This window comes from Acinonyx jubatus, chromosome E2 (genome assembly GCF_027475565.1).
Source record: "Acinonyx jubatus isolate Ajub_Pintada_27869175 chromosome E2, VMU_Ajub_asm_v1.0, whole genome shotgun sequence".
NCBI classification, from domain to species: Eukaryota; Metazoa; Chordata; class Mammalia; order Carnivora; family Felidae; genus Acinonyx; species Acinonyx jubatus.
Genome location: NC_069396.1, coordinates 36,069,930 through 36,088,415, shown reverse-complemented (window position 1 = coordinate 36,088,415; position 18,486 = coordinate 36,069,930). Strand labels below are relative to the sequence as shown.

The 18,486-nt window shown below is 35.9% G+C and overlaps 1 protein-coding gene across 2 annotated transcripts in view; it reads right to left on the bottom strand.

The window, feature by feature from the left end:
* Window positions 1-18,486, bottom strand: part of ITFG1 (integrin alpha FG-GAP repeat containing 1) — a 340,878-nt gene that overhangs the window by 51,394 nt on the left and 270,998 nt on the right. For both annotated transcript variants that reach the window (XM_015062061.3, XM_027044499.2), the window contains one exon: window positions 13,213-13,291. In XM_015062061.3, the coding sequence (XP_014917547.2) occupies window positions 13,213-13,291 (79 nt within the window). The remainder of the gene's footprint in view (window positions 1-13,212; window positions 13,292-18,486) is intronic.

Here is an 18,486-nt window from a genome sequence, read left to right as displayed (position 1 = left end):
AAGTATTTCTTTTAGCGAAGTTATTGAATTTACTATCTGAAGTAGCACTTTAGAGGAAAAAAAGATGCTGTCTTTCACCCCCTTAATTAAGTTTATTCCTAGCTATTTTATTGTTTTTGGTGTAATTGTAAATGGAATTGTTTTCTTAATTTCTCTTTCTGTTGTATAGAAATGCAACAGATTTATGTACACTGATTTTGTATTGTTTGACCTTATTGAATTGATATTTATTAGTTCTAGTTGTGGAGTCTTCAGGATTTTCTACATATATTATCAAATCATCTGCAAACAGTGAATATTTTACTTATTCTTTACCAATTGAGATGCCTCTTACTTCTTTTTCTTGTCTTATTGCTGTGGCTAGGATTTCCAGTACTATGTTGAATACAAGTGGAGAGAGTGGAATCCTTTTCTTGTTCCTTATCTTAGGGGAATAGCTCTCAGTTTCCCCCCATTGATTATGATGTTCTCTGTGGGTTTTTCATACATGGCCTTTATTATGTTGAGGTATGTTCCCTTTAACCCTACTTTGTTGAGGGTTTTTTTTTTTTTAATAATGAATGGATACTTTACTTTGTTAAATGCTTTTCATGTATCTACTGAAAGGACCATATGTTATCCTTTCTCATGTTGATGCGATGTGTCACACTGATTGATTTGAAAATAGTAAAACATGCTATACAGGAATAAATCCCAGTTGATTGTGGCGAATGATTTTTTAATGTATTGTTGGATTCAGTTCATCAATATTTTGTTGAGGATTTTTGCATATATGTTCATTAGAGATATTGGACAGTAGTTCTCTTTTTTGTAGTGCCTTCGCCTGGTTTTGGTGTCAGGGTAATCCTAGCTTTCCCTCCTCTTCTATTTTTTGGAATAGATTGAGAAGAATAGGAATTAACTCTTCTTTAAATGTTTGGTAGAATTCACCTGTGAAGCTTTCTGTTCCTAGACTTCTGTTTGTTGGGAGTTTTGAATCCTGATTCAATTTCATTGCTGGTAATTGGTCTGTTCAAATTTTCTGTTTCTTCCTGCTTCAGAATTTGGGAGATTATAGGTTTCTAGGAATTTATCAATTTCTTCAAGGTTGTCCAGTTTGTGATATAATTTTTCATAATATTCTATTACAATCCTTTGTATTTCTGTGATGCTGGTTATTATTTCTTCTTTTTTATTTCTTATTTTGTTTATTTGAGTTCTCTTTTTCTTGATTAGTATGGCTAAATGTTCATCAATTCTGTTGGTTTTTTCAGAGTACCAGCTCCTGAATTTCATTGACATGTTGTATTTCACTTTTAGTTTCTATTTCATTTGTTTCTGCTCTAATCTATTATTTCCTTCAACTAGTTTTGGGTTTTGTTATTTTTTTTTCTGGCAACTTTAGGTGTTGATAGGTTTAAGATTTTTCTTGTTTCTTGAGGTAGAACTGTATTGCTATAAACCTCCCTGATTGGGTTGTGTTTTCATTTTCATTTTTTTCCCCATGTATTTGGATTTCCTCTTTTATTTCTTGGTTGACCCATTCATTGTTTAGTAGCATGTTATTTAACTTCCATGGGTTTGTGTTCTTTCAGATTTTTTCTTTTGGTTGATTTCTAGTTTCATAGTGCTGTGGTTAGAAAAGATACATTGTATGACTTCAATCTTTCTAAATTTGTTGAGACTTGTTTTGGGGCCTAATATGTGATCTATTCTGGAGAATGTTCCATGTGCACTTGAAGGAATGTGTATTCTGCTGTTTTAGGATGGATTGTTCTAAATATATCTGTTAGATCCATTTGATCCAGTGTATCATTCAAAGCCACTGTTTCCTTGTTGATTTTCTGTTTGGATGATCTGTCCAATGTTTTAAGTGGGGTGTTCAAGTCCCCTAAAATTATTGTATTACTATCAATTACTTGCTTTATGTTTGTTATTAGCTGATTTATGTATTTAGGTGCTCTCATTTTGAGTGCACTAATATTTATAATTGTTTCAACGTCTTGTTGGATTGTTCCCTTTATGATTATATACTGTCCTTCTTTGTCTCCTATTAACTGTCTTTGTTTTGAAGTCTATTTTGGTGTTTGTACTGAGTCTCTTCTAGGCATCATATAGGTGGGTCTTGCTTTTTTATCCATTCGGTCACCTTATGTCTTTTGATTGGAGTGCTTAGTCCATTTACATTCAAAGTAATTATTGATAAGTATGTACTTTTTGTCATTTTGTTACTTGTTTTATGGTTGTTCTGGTAGTTCTTCTCTGTTCTTTTTTTCGCTTGCCCTCTTCTCTCATGGTTTGTTGGCTTTCTTTAGTGATATATTTGGAAACCTTTCTCTTTATTTTTTTTTGCATATCTATTACTGGTTTTTGATTTGTGGTTACCATTAGTTTCATATATAACATTTTAGGTATATAGCAGGCTACATTAAGTTGATGGTCACTTAAGTTTGAATCCATTCTTTATTCTTTTCCCTTCACATTTTAGGTATATGGTATCATATTTCAAATCCTTTTATTTTCTGAATCCTTTGACTGATTTTTATAGATATTCTTAATTTTACTGCCTTTATGCTTCCTTCTTTTCTTACTCTTACTTATGGTCTTTCCTTTCCACTCAAAGAATCCCCTTTAACATTTCTTATAGAGCTGTTTTAGTGTCATGAATTCCTTTAATTTATGTTTGTCTCGGGAAAGTATCTCTCCTTCTATTCTGAATGAGAGCCTTGCTGGACTTTTCTTTCAGCAGTTTGAATATATCATGCCACTTCCTTCTGGCCTATAATGTTTCTGCTGTAAAATCAGCTGATAGCCTTATGGGGTTTACCTTGTATATAACTGTTTTATTTCCCCTTTCTGCTTTAAAAATTATCTTTATTGCTACTCTTTGCCATTTTAACTACCATATGTCTTAGTGTGGACCTCCATGGGTTGAGGGCACTCTGTGCCTCATGGATGTGCATTTCGGTTTCCTTCCCTAGATTTCTGAAGTTTTCAGATGTTATTTCTTCAAATACATTTTCTGCCCCCTTTTCTCTCTCCTCCCTTTGCGAATGTTATTATTCTTAATGATGTCCTAAGGTTCCCTAAGTCTCTTTTCATTTATTATTGTTATTTTTTCTCTCTTCTGTTCAGCATGCTTTCCATTACCATGTCCTTTAGGTCACTGATACATTCTTCTGCTTCATTCCCTCTAGTGTATTTTTCATTTCAGTTATTGAGTTCTTCATGTCTGATTGGTTCTTTTTTGTATTTTTTAAGCCTCTTTGTTAAGTGTCTCACTGAGAACCTCCAGGCTTTTCTCCAGTTCAGTGAATACCTTCATGACCACTACTTTAAATGACCTATCAGGTATATAACTTATCTCTGTTTGGTTCAGTTTTCTTGCTGTGATTTTGTCCTGTTCTTTTATCTGGGATATGTTCTCCTGTCTCCTTATTTTGTCTAAATATCTGAGTCTGTTTCTATGTGTTAGCAAAGTCAGCTATAGCTCCTGCCTTGAAAGTAGTGGCCGTAGGAAGAAGCGATCCTGTAGGGTCTTGCATTGCAATGTCTCCTGTTCACCAGAACCTGGCACTTCAGGGGTGTCTTCTGTATGTGCTGTGTGCACCTACTGTTGTGGCTAAGCTGCATTTGCTTTCAATCCAGTTGTCTGAAATTTTTTTTTTTTTTTTTTTTTTTTTTTTTTTTTTTTTTGCCTGTTGTGGGCAGGTTTTGGTCCTGTGTTGTTAGTCGGCCAGTTTGGGGTTGCCTTGGCCTTGAGTTGAGTCATAGCTGGTTTTTGCCAGAGACGGAGTAGCAGCAAACTACCCAGCACTTTCCCTGTGTTGTCCCCTGAGAAGCTTTGGGTGGTGGGTGGGGCCTGCAGCCAGACCAGCTATCTGTCCTTAGCTTACTGCTGGGGCCATAGCTGGACTGGTATGCGTGGTTATCTTTCTTTCTACCAGGGGCAGGAGTCACTTTATAGAGTGGTGCTGGCCTGTCGAGGCTGCTTGCATACTGTCAGGCTTGTGGCACCACTTTGGATGGATTCTGGACAAGGTGGGGTGGATTCACAGGAGAACGCGGGGGTGGGGCACACTGTTAGCAAGCTAGGTGGGGTATGTTGGTGCTTTCCTGTTTTGCGTGGGTATCTGTGTATCTAGGTTGGGGAAATTGAGGGAAATGGTGTACACCAGCTTCACTGTTCCTGGAGAAGTCTCCCAATGATTCCTGCCCCTCCAGGTTATACTCTGAGATTAGTAACAAATCTTTCTCCCATATACCCAATGCATTTTGAAACTTGCTTCTATGCTGTATCCCCTTGGGCTGTTTGTGCTCTCTCCTCAAGGGTGGGGGACTCAATTTCCCACCGCCCTGCTGGCTCTTCTAGAGCTCAATGTGCTGTGTTTTTTGTTTTTGTTGTTATTTATTTATTTTTTTTTTGAGAGAGAGAGAGACAGTGCAAGTGAGGGAGAGGCAGAGACAGAGAGAGAGAGAACATCCCAAGCAGGCTCCGCACTCAGCACAGAGCCAGACAGGGCTTGACATGGGGCTTGATCTCATGACTGTGACAGCACAACCTGAACCGAAATCAGGAATCAGATGTTTAACCGACTGAGCCACCCAGGTGCCTCAAATGCACTGTCTCTTAAACTCTCCTATTATTAACCACTTTTAACACAATAGATAGTTATGTTCAACAAATAGTTAGAATTTGATGAAAGTTATAGGTCCCCGAATCTGCTGATTTTTAAACTGCCAGATGTGAAGCCCCAATGACTGCAAGAGTTTGTGAAATTATGTCCCTCTGTTTTTCAAAGCCACGTTATGGGGATTAGTCTTCTGTGCCTGGGGTGCTTGGTGTGAGTAAATGTTTCTTTCCCTTCTCTGAGCTGCTGGGTCCCTCCTTCCTAAAGCCAGTCCTGCAGGTCCATTTAGCTCCAGACCACATCTCTGTCCTTCCTACCCTCTTGGATGTGACCTCTTCTGTACATTTAGCTGTGGAGAGTCTGTTCTGCCAGTCTTTGGGTTATCTTCTGGATTATTTACATTGATGTGGGGATTATCTACTTGTATCCTTGGGACAAGCTGAGCCCAGGATCATCCTATTCTGCCATTTTCCCTACAAGTTCTCTATCCATTCATCTGTTAATCTACACTTGGGTTGCTTTCACCTTTTGGCTATTGTGAATCAAGCTGCTATGAACATGGGTTTACAAATATATTTTGGACACCTTGTTTAAAATTCTTTTGGGTATGTACCCAGAAGTGAGACTGCTGGATCATATAGTAAATTCTGTTTAATTTTGTGAGAACTGTCATTCTGTTTTACATAGCGGCTGCACCATTTACATTATTGTCATGTCTGTCTGTTCAGACCGCTATAAAAAAAATGCCATAGGCTAGGTAGCTTATAAACAACAGTAATATATTTTGCACTGTTCTGGAGGTTGGGAAGTCAGAGATCAAGAAACTAGCATGATTGTATTCTGGTGAGAGTCTGCTTCCTGGTTCATAGTCAGAGCCTTCTTGCTGTGTCCTCAGATGATGGGAAGGGGGAGGCAATTCTCCAGGGCTTCTTTTATAAGGGCATTAATTACTTTCCAAAGGCCCCGTCTTCTAATACCCTGGATATTAGGATTTCCACAGGAATTTTGGGGGAATATAAATTTCTGCCTATAGCATATGACTAGTATACAGGGTTCTATTTCTCTGCATCCTTACCAATGCTTGTTACTTTCTGCTTTTTTGTTTGGTTAGTAGGCATCCTAATAAGTGTGAGGTAGAATCTCATTATGGTTTTGATTTGTATTTCTCCAATGATCAGTTTTATTGAACATCTTTTCAAGTATTATTAATCATTGGTATATCTTTTATGGAGAGTTATCTACCCAAGTTTTGTCCATTTTTGAATTGTTTTTGTTTTTGTTGTTGAGCACTGCCACAGATTTAAGATTTCTGTCTGAGGTAATAACTGATTCTAAGTGCTTTCCTATTATATTTCATTTAATAGTTACAACTGCATAGCAGCCTTTGAAATAACTATCCATTCACAGGGTAGAGTGTGAGAAGAATTAATGCTAGGAGAACCTTAAAGAATATCAATTAGCTTGTGAAACATAGCAGACATTTAAAAAATTGATTACAAGGTTTGAATCTGTATATTTTTGTTCTTAACATTTAGTTTTTGAATCTGAGAACTAAGCCTGAGTTGGCCAATGTTATGGAATAATTTTTTTCTGTTTTCCATTTTAAGAAGTCTTTAGAACACTAGTGTCTCCTTTCTTAAACTACTTGAGTGTATTAAATGATATCCTCCTAGGCGAGAAAGATAATTTAACTCTTTAAAAAATTTTTTTTAAATGTTTATTTTTGAGAGAGACAGAGTGCGAGCAGAAGAGGGGTAGAGAGAGGGAGACACAGAATCTGAAGCAGGCTCCAGGCCCTGAGCTGTCAGCACAGAGCCCGATGCAGGGCTTGAACTCACAAACTGTGAGATCATGACCTGAGCCAAAGTCGGACGCTCAACTGCCTGAGCCACCCAGGCATCCCAAGATAATTTAACTCTTAATAACAAACACCCATTCCATCCCATCTACTAAATTATTCATATATCACTAAAATAAATTCTAAAATATTTACAGATTAAAGAATAAGTACTTCTTACTACCTACTTTAATATAAAGGAATAACAATAGTCACATAATATTTGGCAGAGTGTACTATTTGGTTCCTAGTGTTTAGCTTACGAATATTGGGTTTTCCAACCTACGAATGTAACTAAACCATTCTTTTTGTTTTTTTACATAGAATGCCTGTTCTATGTATTATTGAAAAACTTTCAAAAGTATTTTTGCTTACATGGAAAAAGTTTAAGGATACCAAAATTAATATAGTAAAAACACATTTAATAAAACAATCTGGTCATACATTTTAATTTAATTATTTTAATTCTTTGGTTAAAATACCTGAATTTACTATAGTCTTAACTGTTGAAAATGTAATTTCTTTGTCTTAAATGAAGAATGTTAGAAATATTAGAAATTTTAAGGTACATCTATTATCTTCTTCAGAATGTATTAGGAAAATGGAAATCTATGTTCATTAAATCAAGGAAAAAAGAAATGCAAAAGCAGAATACCAGAATCATAACATTTCCTTGTTTTACTGAGAATTTTTCTCTTCTTCCTTATGTACCAATATATGTACTATTATGATACTAGAGTGCTTTTTAAAATTTTTTAAAAAATGTTTATTTATTTTTGAGAAAGAGACAGAGCATGAGCAGGCGAAGGGCAGAGAGAGAGGGAGACACAGAATCTGAAGCAGGCTCCAGGCTCCGAGCTGTCAGCACAGAGCCTGATGCAGGGCTCGAACTCACGAACCAGGAGATCATGACCTGAGCCCAAGTCGGATGCTTAACCAACTGAGCCACCCAGGCGCCCCACTAGAGTGCTTTTTTAATTCTTATGTATTTACATTTTAAAAGCTTTATGCACTATATATAGCTGAAAGGAAATTTTATGCCCAGTATTACAAATCAGAACATCCATGTACAATGCTTTGTACAATGTCTGGTCAGAGTAAGTACTAATCACTGTTGGCTATTATTATTACTGAAGAGTATCCTCAAGTCCTAAGGACATAAAAGATAGTAACAATGTCCCTTAGAAACAACATCAAGCAGTTTGTTAGAATCACTGGTCAATTTGACACATCTCTGAAGGCAAGGGAAATAAAAGCAAAAATGAACTACTGTAACCTCATCAAGATAAAAAGCTTCTGCACAGCAAAGGAAAAGGCAACCAACGGAATGGGAGAAGATATTTGCAGATGACATATTGGATAAAGGGTTCATGTCCAAAATCTATAAAGAACTTACCCAAACTCAACACCCGAAAAACAAATAACCAGTGTAGAAATGGGCAGAAGACATGAATAGACACTTTTCTAAAGAAGACATCCAGATGGCCAACAGACACATGAAAAGATGCTCAACATCACTCATCATCAGGGAAATACAAATCAAAACCACATTGAGATACGACCTCATGGTTAAAATTAACAACTCAGGCAACAACAGATGCTGGCAAGGATGTGGAGAAACAGGAACTGGTGGGAATGCAAACTAGTGCAGCCAGTCTGGAAAGCAGTACAGAGGGTTCTCAAAAAATTAAAAATAGAATATCCAAGGGATACAGGAGTGCTGATGCATAGGGGCACATGTACCCCAATGTTTATAGCAGTGCTCTCAACAATAGCAAAATTATGGAAAGAGCCTAAATGTCCATCAACTGATGAATGGATAAAGAAGATGTGGCTTATATATACAATGGAATACTCTTGGCAATGAGAAAGAATGAAATCCTGACATTTGCAACAACATGGATGGAACTGGAGGGTATTATGCTAAGTGAAATAAGTCAGAAAAAGACAGATATATGTTTTCACTCCTATGTGGAATTGTAGAAACTTAACAGAAGACCATGGGAGAGGGGAAGGGGAAAAATAGCTTCAAACAGAGAGGGAGGCAAACCACAAGGGACTCTTAGATACAGAGAACAAAGTGAGGGTTGATAGTGGGGTGTAGAGGGGCAGGGTGAAAACGGGTGATAGGTATTGAGGAGGGCACTTGTTGGGATGAGCACTGGGTGTTGTATGTAAGTGATGAATCATAGGAATCTACGCCTAAAATCAAGGGCATACTGTATACACTGTATGTGAGGTAACTTGACACATATATATATATATATTTATATATATATATATAAATATATATATAAATTGTGGGAAGAATCAAAGCTGAAGCAATACTTGCTCACTGATATGAACTAGCATTAACTTTACTATTTTACATTCACTTTAATGCTGCTGGGAGCTCCTACATAAAGAGCCTTTCAGAATGTTCTTTAAAATAAAACCAAGACTTGGAAAGCAAAATAAAATTCAATTTATCCTGATCAAAACACAAAACAAACAAACAAAAAAGCATCACTGGTAAATTGACTCCTCCTGTCACTTAACTACTAAATAAAGTAGGATCAGCAACCTCCTAGAAAGTCAAAGGATGTACCCATTATTTAAATGCTGTTTCTGAAATCACTACAAAACACAAATCATTAAGTACAAAGTCTTAAGCCTAAACCAAAACCAAAACATCATAAAACAACAGTTTATGTTATTAAATTTAGTCATTTTCACTTTACACAGTTACCATGGTTAAAATAGAAATGAAACAAAGATTATTAGGGATAATTTCCTCTTTTTAGGATACCCTAAGCTTTTTACAAGATGACACTTAAAAATATTGTAGTAGTATTAAGAATGTATAGGTTTTGTAGCATCTTTTCATGTCTGGTAGTCATCTGGATGTCTTCTTTGGAAAAGTGTCAATTCATGTCTGCTGGCCATTTCTTCATTGGATTACTTGTTTTTGAGGTGTTGAGTTTGAGAAGTTCCTTATAGATTTTGGATACTAACCCTTTATCTGATATGTCATTTGTAAATACCTTCTCTCATTCTGTCAGTTGCCTTTTAGCTTTGTTGATTGTTTCCTTTGCTGTGTAGAAGTTTTTATCTTGATGAAGTCCCAATAGTTTATTTTTGCTTTTATTTCCCTTGCCTCTGGAGACGTGTCAGGTAAGAAGCTGCTGCAGCCAAGGTCAAAAAGGTTGCTGCCTGTTTTCTCCTCTAGGATTTTGGTGGTTTCCTGTCTTACATTTAGGTCTTTCATCCATTTTGAGTTTATTTTTGTGCATGGTGTAAGAAAGTGGTCCAAGTTCATTCTTCTGCATGTCACTGTCCAGTTTTCCCAACACAATTTGCTGAAGAGACTGTCTTTTTTCTACTGGATACTCTTTCCTGCTTTGTTGAAGATTAGTTGGTCATCTATATATGTCCATTACTGGGTTCTCTGTTCCATTGATCTATGTGTCTGTTTTTGTGCCAGTATCATACTGTCTTTATGATTACAGCTTTGTAATACAGCTTAAAGTCCAGAATTGTGATGCTTCCAGCTTTGGTTTTCTTTTCCAGGATTGCTTTGTCTATTCAGGGTCTTTTCTGGTTTCAAACATATTTTAGGATTGTTTGTTCTAGTCTGTGAAGAATGCTGGTGTTATTTTGATAGAGATTGTATTGAATATGTAGATTGCTTTGGGTAGTATTGACATTTTAACAATATTTGTTCTTTCAATCCATGGGCATGGAATGTTTTTCCATTTCTTCATGTGTTCTTCAGTTTCTTTCATAAGCTTTCTATAGTTTTCAGCATACACATCTTTTACCTCTTTGGATAGGTTTATTCCTAGGTCATTTATGTTTTTTTGTGCAATTGTAAACGGGATCGATTCCTTACTTTCTGTTTCTGCTGCTTCATTATTGATGTATAGAAATGCAACCGATTTCTGTACATTGATTTTATAGCCTGTGACTTTGCTGAATTCATGTATCAGTTCTAGCAGTTTTTTGGTGGAGTCTTTCAGGTTTTCCATGTAGAGTATCATGTCATCTGCAAGGAGTGATAGTTTGACTTCTTTTTTCCCAATCTGGATGCCTTTTATTTCTTTTTGTTGTCTGATTGACGAGGCTAGGACTTCCAGTTCAATATCACTCATCAACAGGGAAATACAAATCAAAACCACACTGAGAAACCACCTCACACCTGTCAGAATGGCTAAAATTAGCAACTCAGGAAACAACAGATGTTGGTAAGGATTGAGAGAAAGGGGAACCCTTCTGCACTATTGGGGGGAATGCAAACTGGTGCAGCCATTCTGGAAAACACTATGGAGGTTCCTCAAAAAATTAAAAATAGTACTACCCTATGATCCAGCAACTGTACTACTAGGTATTTATCCAAAGCATACAAAAATGCTGATTTGAAGGGATACATGCATCCCAATGTTTATGGCAGCAGTACCAACAATAGCCTAATTACGAAAAAAGCCCAAATGTCCCATCGACTGATGAATGGATAGAGAAGATACGGTATGTGTGTGTGTGTGTGTGTGTGTGTGTGTGTGTGTATACATACATATATGTATATATATATATAATGGAATACTACTCAGCAAGCAAAAAGAATGCAATCTTTCCATTTGCAACCACATGGATAGAACTGGAGTGTATTATGCTAAGAGAAGTAAGTCAGGCAGGGAAAGACAAATGTACAATTTCACTCATATGTGGAATCTGAGAAACACAACAGATGAACGTAGGGGAAGGGAAGGAAAAATATGTTAACAACAGAGAGGGAGGCAAACCATAAGAGACTGTAAAATACAGAGAACAAACTGCGGGTTCCTGGAGAGGAGGTGGGTGGAAGGATTGATGGGCATTAAGGAGGGCACTTGTTGGGATGAGCACTGGGTGTTATATGTAAGTGATGAATCATTGGTTTCTACTCCTGAAACCAATACTACACTGAATGTTAATTAACTTGACTTTATAAATACATTATAAGAAAGAAAAATAAAAGAATGTGTATGTTTTGTAGTTAGTGCTGAGTTTAAGTCCAGCTCTACTAGTTAAGAGCTGACTGAAACAGCTAAATTACTTGAGCTCCCGGAGCCTCAGCATCCTCATGCAAGGGTGCTGTGAAATTCAATGAGATACCATAGAGTGAGTCTGCGATAGTGGCCAGCACAAAGTAGAGGCTTTATAATAATAAACACAGATCTATTAATTTTAATTCAGTTTTTTCAATAGTTTATACTACTTTATGTTAGATGAAGAAATTGTTTTTGCAACCAGTTATGAACTGTCAGTATAATCTATTTTGGTTAAGCTTTCTGTTCAAGTTTTCTGTCTCAAATCTTATTTTAAAGAAATATAAATCCTTGAACTGGTTTTATGTTAGCATTTCAACCAATACTTGGGTGTCCTAGAAAGGGCAAAGCACATAAAGACAAAATTAGGTATAGAACCAGTCTTTAATGAGTCTATAGTCTAATGGGAGATAAGACAGATATATAACTATTGACACAAGGTAGAGTGTGGTAGGTGTTATAAGAGAGGTACACCATCAAGTTCTACTGACGTTTGGTGGGAAGAGAGTTTATTTCCAGTTTTTGAAGGAGGGTTAGTAAAAGACTGATTGCCTAAGTTATACTTACTTCATTAAATGAAATAAGTACATCTTTTTTTCATGTGTTCTGGAACAGCTTACCTAGCAATTAAATTATCTACACGTTAAAACTCAAACAGAATTAACTGATAAAAGATAAAACCGACTGGTCCCAGGAACTTTTTTGTACAGTTTGATATGTATCTGAACTAAAACATAGATAAGTAATTTGTTCAAATTGTCTATATCCTTATTCAAATCTTCTTGACTAACAATGGTGTATTAAAGTATTTGTTTTTAGTTGTGTTTGTCAATTTCTCCGTGAATTTAATTAAACAGCTTTTGTTTTATGGAATGTTTCTATGCTGAAGCAGTATTATAATTGAGAGTCTTAAGTGTGTATAATTAGCTAAAAAGGAAACTCATTCTTTTATATTTCATTTATTGTTAAGCCATTATATAAAAAGAGAATGGTCATATACGGATTCTTCCTTTTTTTGGTGCATAAAAATGGACGAGTAACAGCAACTCTATAGTTCTTCATGGTTAGGACTCTAGGAATCTCAAAGAAGCCCATTAATATGTTAGGGTTCCTTTTCTTATTTAGGGAATTGAAATTAGAACAGTTGTATTTACTATGATTTGGACCTCTTCTCAGTCAGCTAGCCATCTGTCAAAAACGGACATCCTTTGCTTAGTCTTATTTCTTTTTTGTTTTGATTGCATTTCCCTTTATTATTTATTCAAATATACAACTAAAAGTTTTTATTTATAATCACATATTAAAAAACCTATATATAACATTGTAGCTTCTATTTCACATATGAGAAAACTAGAATTAGTCTAGGTTGTAGACTGGATTCCTAATTTTTACTTCTTCTAAGAATAGCTTTGTTAACTAAGTTACCACTTCACATTTTGGTCAAAATAACTCAGGTAATGTCTCCCAATTTCTCTGTTACTTCAACTGAAAAGTGAGGATAATGATTTGGCTCCAATATGGCTCATAATCGGGATATATGAGGAATGAACATTAGTATATTTATCATAAGGATCTTTTTGTAATCTGATGGGCACAGTTTCTGGTGTGAAAACATGATGATAATTTTTGTCATCCAGCTTACCTTGCCAATATATTGATTGAAGGTGTTTTTGTGTATTATGGATATTGTATCAAGTCTTACCTGAACCATTTTTCAGATATCCATTTGCATCTACAGTTGTATACATGATATAAGGTCCAGGCTGATTTACTCCAAAGGGCTGCAATAAAAAAGGAATAAATAGTTAAGCCTACAAAAGTAAGTCATTTGAAGTTTCAGACAAATCTCTTACAAATAAATTAAAACAGTTTTACAATAATTATTATATAGAATATATGTTATATATTATGTATATTATATATATACATATATACATATATATGTGTGTATATATATATATGTATGTGTGTATATATATATATACACACACACACACACACACACACACACACACATATATGGCAGTTAGAGAACATTTCCTTAAGTAGACAACTTGTTAAGTATTCAAAAGAAAACCTCTGTGGGGCGCCTGGGTGGCTCAGTCAGTTAAGCGGCCGACTTCGGCTCAGGTCTTGATCTCGGGGTCCATGAGTTCGAGCCCCGCGTCGGGCTCTGTGCTGACAGCTCAGAGCCTGGAGCCTGTTTCAGATTCTGTGTCTCCCTCTCCCTGACCCTCCCCCGTTCATGCTTTGTCTCTCTCTGTCTCAAAAATAAATAAACGTTAAAAAAATTTTTTTAAAAATAAAAAAAAGAAAACCTCTGTTAGTAGAAAATTCTCAACACTTTAAATGATTTCATAGTTGCATTTATAGTTATTTTATTGTATATTTCTAACATCTAATATTATTCTTTATTATATTAATGTGAATATTTTAAGCAAAATTTACTACTTTTGGTTCCACATAGAATAGAGTTAGGAGAGTCTTATTATGACATTTCTGTTGAGTATAGAATTCCTTTTCCCTTCTGGGATGGATTGGACATAGTTTACATTTTCCCAAAATAAATATCAAAATGAATAAAATCCATCCATAATAATTATAAAAGACTGGAAAATATTAATGAATAGTTCCACCACATTTCTTCTCTTATGCTAGACTTAAGAGAATACATTATTTTCCAGTTTAGGAAAACACAACTGGCAGAGTCTAGTTACAGTCACGATGTTTGGCTCCAATTTGTGTATTTATTGTTCCTTACTTCTGGAACATTCCTCACACCTTGATACAATGATTTATTCTCTCTATATATCAACACTAATTAAATAGAGTACAAAGAAACCAATGTCTTTAATGGGTATCCTAAGAGGAGATGACAAAATGATTAAGAAATTCTTTGAACACTTCACAGAATTCAAAATTCTACTGTTCTTCCCACTAAAGTAGAGAAAAGTTAACTAAGACATGTAGATGGTCTAATGATGTGCTAGAAATGATTTTCCTCCAGGATGACAGGCCAGAAATAATGGATTTAACTGATATGACAATTACCTGATTGAATTTTAAGAGTGTTAGAAGTCTATGGACGTTCAATGGTCATGAGAAAACAGGTTGCTCTAAGAATGGAATTATTCATAAGATATAACTGAGTAAAAGATTCATGAGTAATACAACTACTAACAACAAACTTATCAATGAAGTCCTTTTTTTTCTTAAAATATTTTTTTAATATGTATTTATTTTTGAGAGAGAAAGAGTGAGAGCGTGAGCAGGGGAGGGGCAAAGAGAGAGGGAGACACAGAATCCGAAGCAGGCTCTGGGCTCTGAGCCGTCAGCACAGAGCCCGAGGTGGGGCTTGAACCCACAAGCCATGAGATCATGACCTGAGCTGAAGTTGGGTGCTCAACTGACTGAGCCACCCAGGAGCCCCAGTGAAGTCCTTTTCTGGAGGAAAAAAAAATATTTGTACACTTTGTACAACATATATTACTTCAATGAAAGAATGACCAAGACTCTTTTGCAAATGGGCAAGAGAAAGCATTGTTCTTTACATATGCACAATTTTAAAGCAACTGCAGGTAGTTTTATAGAAGTTACACTATGGAATTATCTTCATGCAATTATTCCTTTTTACTTTATAGTTTTATCATTTATGCAAATGTGTTAAAATATATTTGGTTATGCTTGTTTTAAATTTTTATGTAAATAGAACAATACTGTATGTATCTTTCTGTTTTTTTAAAACTTGCTTTTTAAAATATATTATTTTGAGATGTATTCATGATTAAGCATGTAGCTGTATAGTTCATTTTCACTGCTTTGGAATATGCCATTCTATGATTAGGGTATATTTTTCATTCTATTGTTGATTGGCACTTGTTTCCTTTTTTTTTGCCATGATAAACATGGCATTCTTATGTATGTTACCTGATGCACAAGTGCTAATAACATTTATCAGGGGTTATGTACCCAGAGCAGAATTGTAAAGTCAGAGGATATGTGTACATCTTCAAGTGTACTAGGTAGTGCCAGTTTTTTAAAAAAAGTTTTTATTTAAATTCCAGTTAACATACAGTGTGATATCAGTTTCAGGTGTACAATATAGTTATCCAACACTTCCATACAACACCTGTTGTTCATCACAACAAGTGCACTCCTTAATCCCCATCTCCTATTTCACCCATTGCCCTACCCACTTCCCATCTGGTAACCAGTTTGTTCTCTATGGTTAAAAGTTTGATTCTTAGTATGCCTTTCTCATTTCTCCTACCCCCCCTCCCCCGCCCTGCCCTTTCTCCTTTGTTTCTTAAATTCCACATCAGTGAAATCATATGGTATTTGTCTTTCTCTGACTTATTTTGCTTACCATAATAACCTCTAGTTCCATCCATGTCATTGCAAATAGCAAGATTTCATTATTTTTTATGACTAATATTCCATTACATAGATACCACATCTACTTTTTATCCTCTCAAATGTAGGGTTAGAGTTAGGGCCAGGGTTAGGGTAGGATTAGGGCCAGGGTAAAGGTATGTGCCTGGCATCCTTCAGTTCAGAGACCTTTCCATAGAGTTAGGTTTAGGGGTTAGGGGCTAAGTGTTAGGTTAGGGGTAAGGTTTGGGTTACGCTATGTGCCTGGCATGCTGCAGTTGAACAACCTCCTCAGAGAACAAAACCCCAAACTTCTGCTGGGGTGAGAATAGACATGGAAGCCATCTACAAAGCTGAGGCAAGGAGAGGATTTGGGGCTCTAAACACTCTTTGAATAGATATTCAATATTTCCTTCTGTTTTTTCCATTATGTTGGTAGGTAGCAATATTATTATTATTATTACTGTTGTTAAGTTTTAATTTAAATTCCAGTTAGTTAATGTACAGTGTAATATTAGTTTCAGGTGTACAATATAGTGATTCAACGCTTCCATACAACACCAGGTGCTCATCACAAGTAGTGCCATTTCTTTCTTTCTTTCCCTCTTTCTTTCTTTCTCTCTCTCTTCTAAAGTGGTAATACAGGTTTACACTCCTACTAGCTGAATGTTGCTTCACATGCTTAGCAACAAACATTGCTAATGTGGTATATACTTCTTAATATGAATTATTTCATCTCTCCTAGGTTTATTTCTTTGGAATAGGGTATGCCCTTTCATAGTTTACTCTTGTCTCATCCCACCGAAGCTTGAAATAATATTTATGAGGCTACATTTGTCACTGTGTTACAACCTCAAATTTACTTCATTACCCATGGTCTCGTCTATGTGCTGGAATATTGGTATCTTGAATATAAGCAGTGTTTTCAGTGAACTTCCCCAAATGTATTCTAGACTATTTTTTGTACTTCACACTTGAAAAATTTCATACTATTATCCACAGTACCTTATTTTACAGATTTACTTAGGCATGTTTTTCTCTCTTGTTCTATATTCATTTAAAAAATAAGGTCAGCAAGTCACTATTATGAGTCTTAAAGCTGAATTTCACTTCTCACCATGGGTCGGTCACTTTAATATTGAAATCCAGATTCAGTTCCTCCATATAATAGTTCTGAGTATGGTGGAATGTCCCTGGGTCCCTGGGATATCCCAAGGTCCCACTATAAAAAGGGTGAATAATCAGCAGTGGCACTAAACTATGGTTGTTCATTAGGTATTTCAATTTAGCCAACATTTTCTTGAAAATGACAAGGCAAGTCTGTCATTTGTAGGAAAATGACTGGCAGTATTCGTGGCTAATGATAAAATTTGAGCTTCTCAATGAAAATTGGAATTTTATTTATTTTTAAAACTTTAGAGAACGAGCGTAAGTAAGGGAGGGGGCAGGGGTGGGGGGGAAGGGGGGGAGAGAGAGAGAGAGAGGGAGAGAGAGAGAAATATCTTAAGCAGGTTCCATGCTTAGCATGGAGCCTGATGTGAGGCTCAATTCCACAACCTGGGATCATGACCTGAGCTGAAATCAAGAGATGGACACTCAATGGACTGAGCGAGCCACCTAGGTGCCCTGAAAATTGGAATTTTAGAAGACTTGTATCCACCACTGTGAGCCTGAAATATTAAAAACTTAACAACTTTTCCGATGTGATCAGTGGTGATATAACAAGTGTGATTTTATTTTGTTTATTTAATTAGTTAAATTTTTTAGTAGGCTTCAGGTCCAGTGTGGAGCTCAACGCTGGGCTTAAACTCATGACCCTGAGATCAAGACTTGAGCTGAGATCAAGAGTTGGACACTTAACTGACTCAGCCTCCCAGGCACCCCTAACAAGTGTGATTTTAAAATATTATATAATGAAATATGTTAATATTGGGAAGATCTGCATAACTTGGTAAACCAGTATTTTCCAAATGACCAATGCATGATGTTATTAAATCATTCATGGATAAAAGAAGATTCAAAGTACAAGACAGACCAATGGATTTTAAAATAATAGAGGAGAATCACTTCTAGAATGGTATAGTAAGGACCTCAAAAATCTCCTTCATAAAAGCAATGAGAACACTGGTAAAAAAAAAATTTGTCAAATCCTTTCAGGACTCTGGAAATCAAAATTTTGCAAGCATCTGAAAAGAAAAGAACTTCAAGAAAAGAACTGAATATTGTTAAGAATAGTGCACTTTGCTGCATTTTAATTTGTCCTATTCCTATAACCCTTTCCCTAGCTCTGAAGTAGGCTTTGAAATCAGCAGCTCTGCAACTACATTAGTGTGAAAATGAACGCATAGCAGCTAATAGAGGGGCAGAACAGGTTGGGAGCTCCCAAAGCCTCATCCACAGAGAAATGTCACTATTTGCTGTGTCTGGCAGTTTTCACCAAAGCTCTATTCTAACTATCTTTATTTGGAAAGACTGAGAACTTGCTCTGGGTGGATAGCCCTATCACACTGGGACATTTATTAAAAAGAATCATTAGCAATTGCTTCTTTGATATCAGTTTGGGCTAATAAGAGGTTGACCAAATCTTAAAAGGCAAAATGTGAAC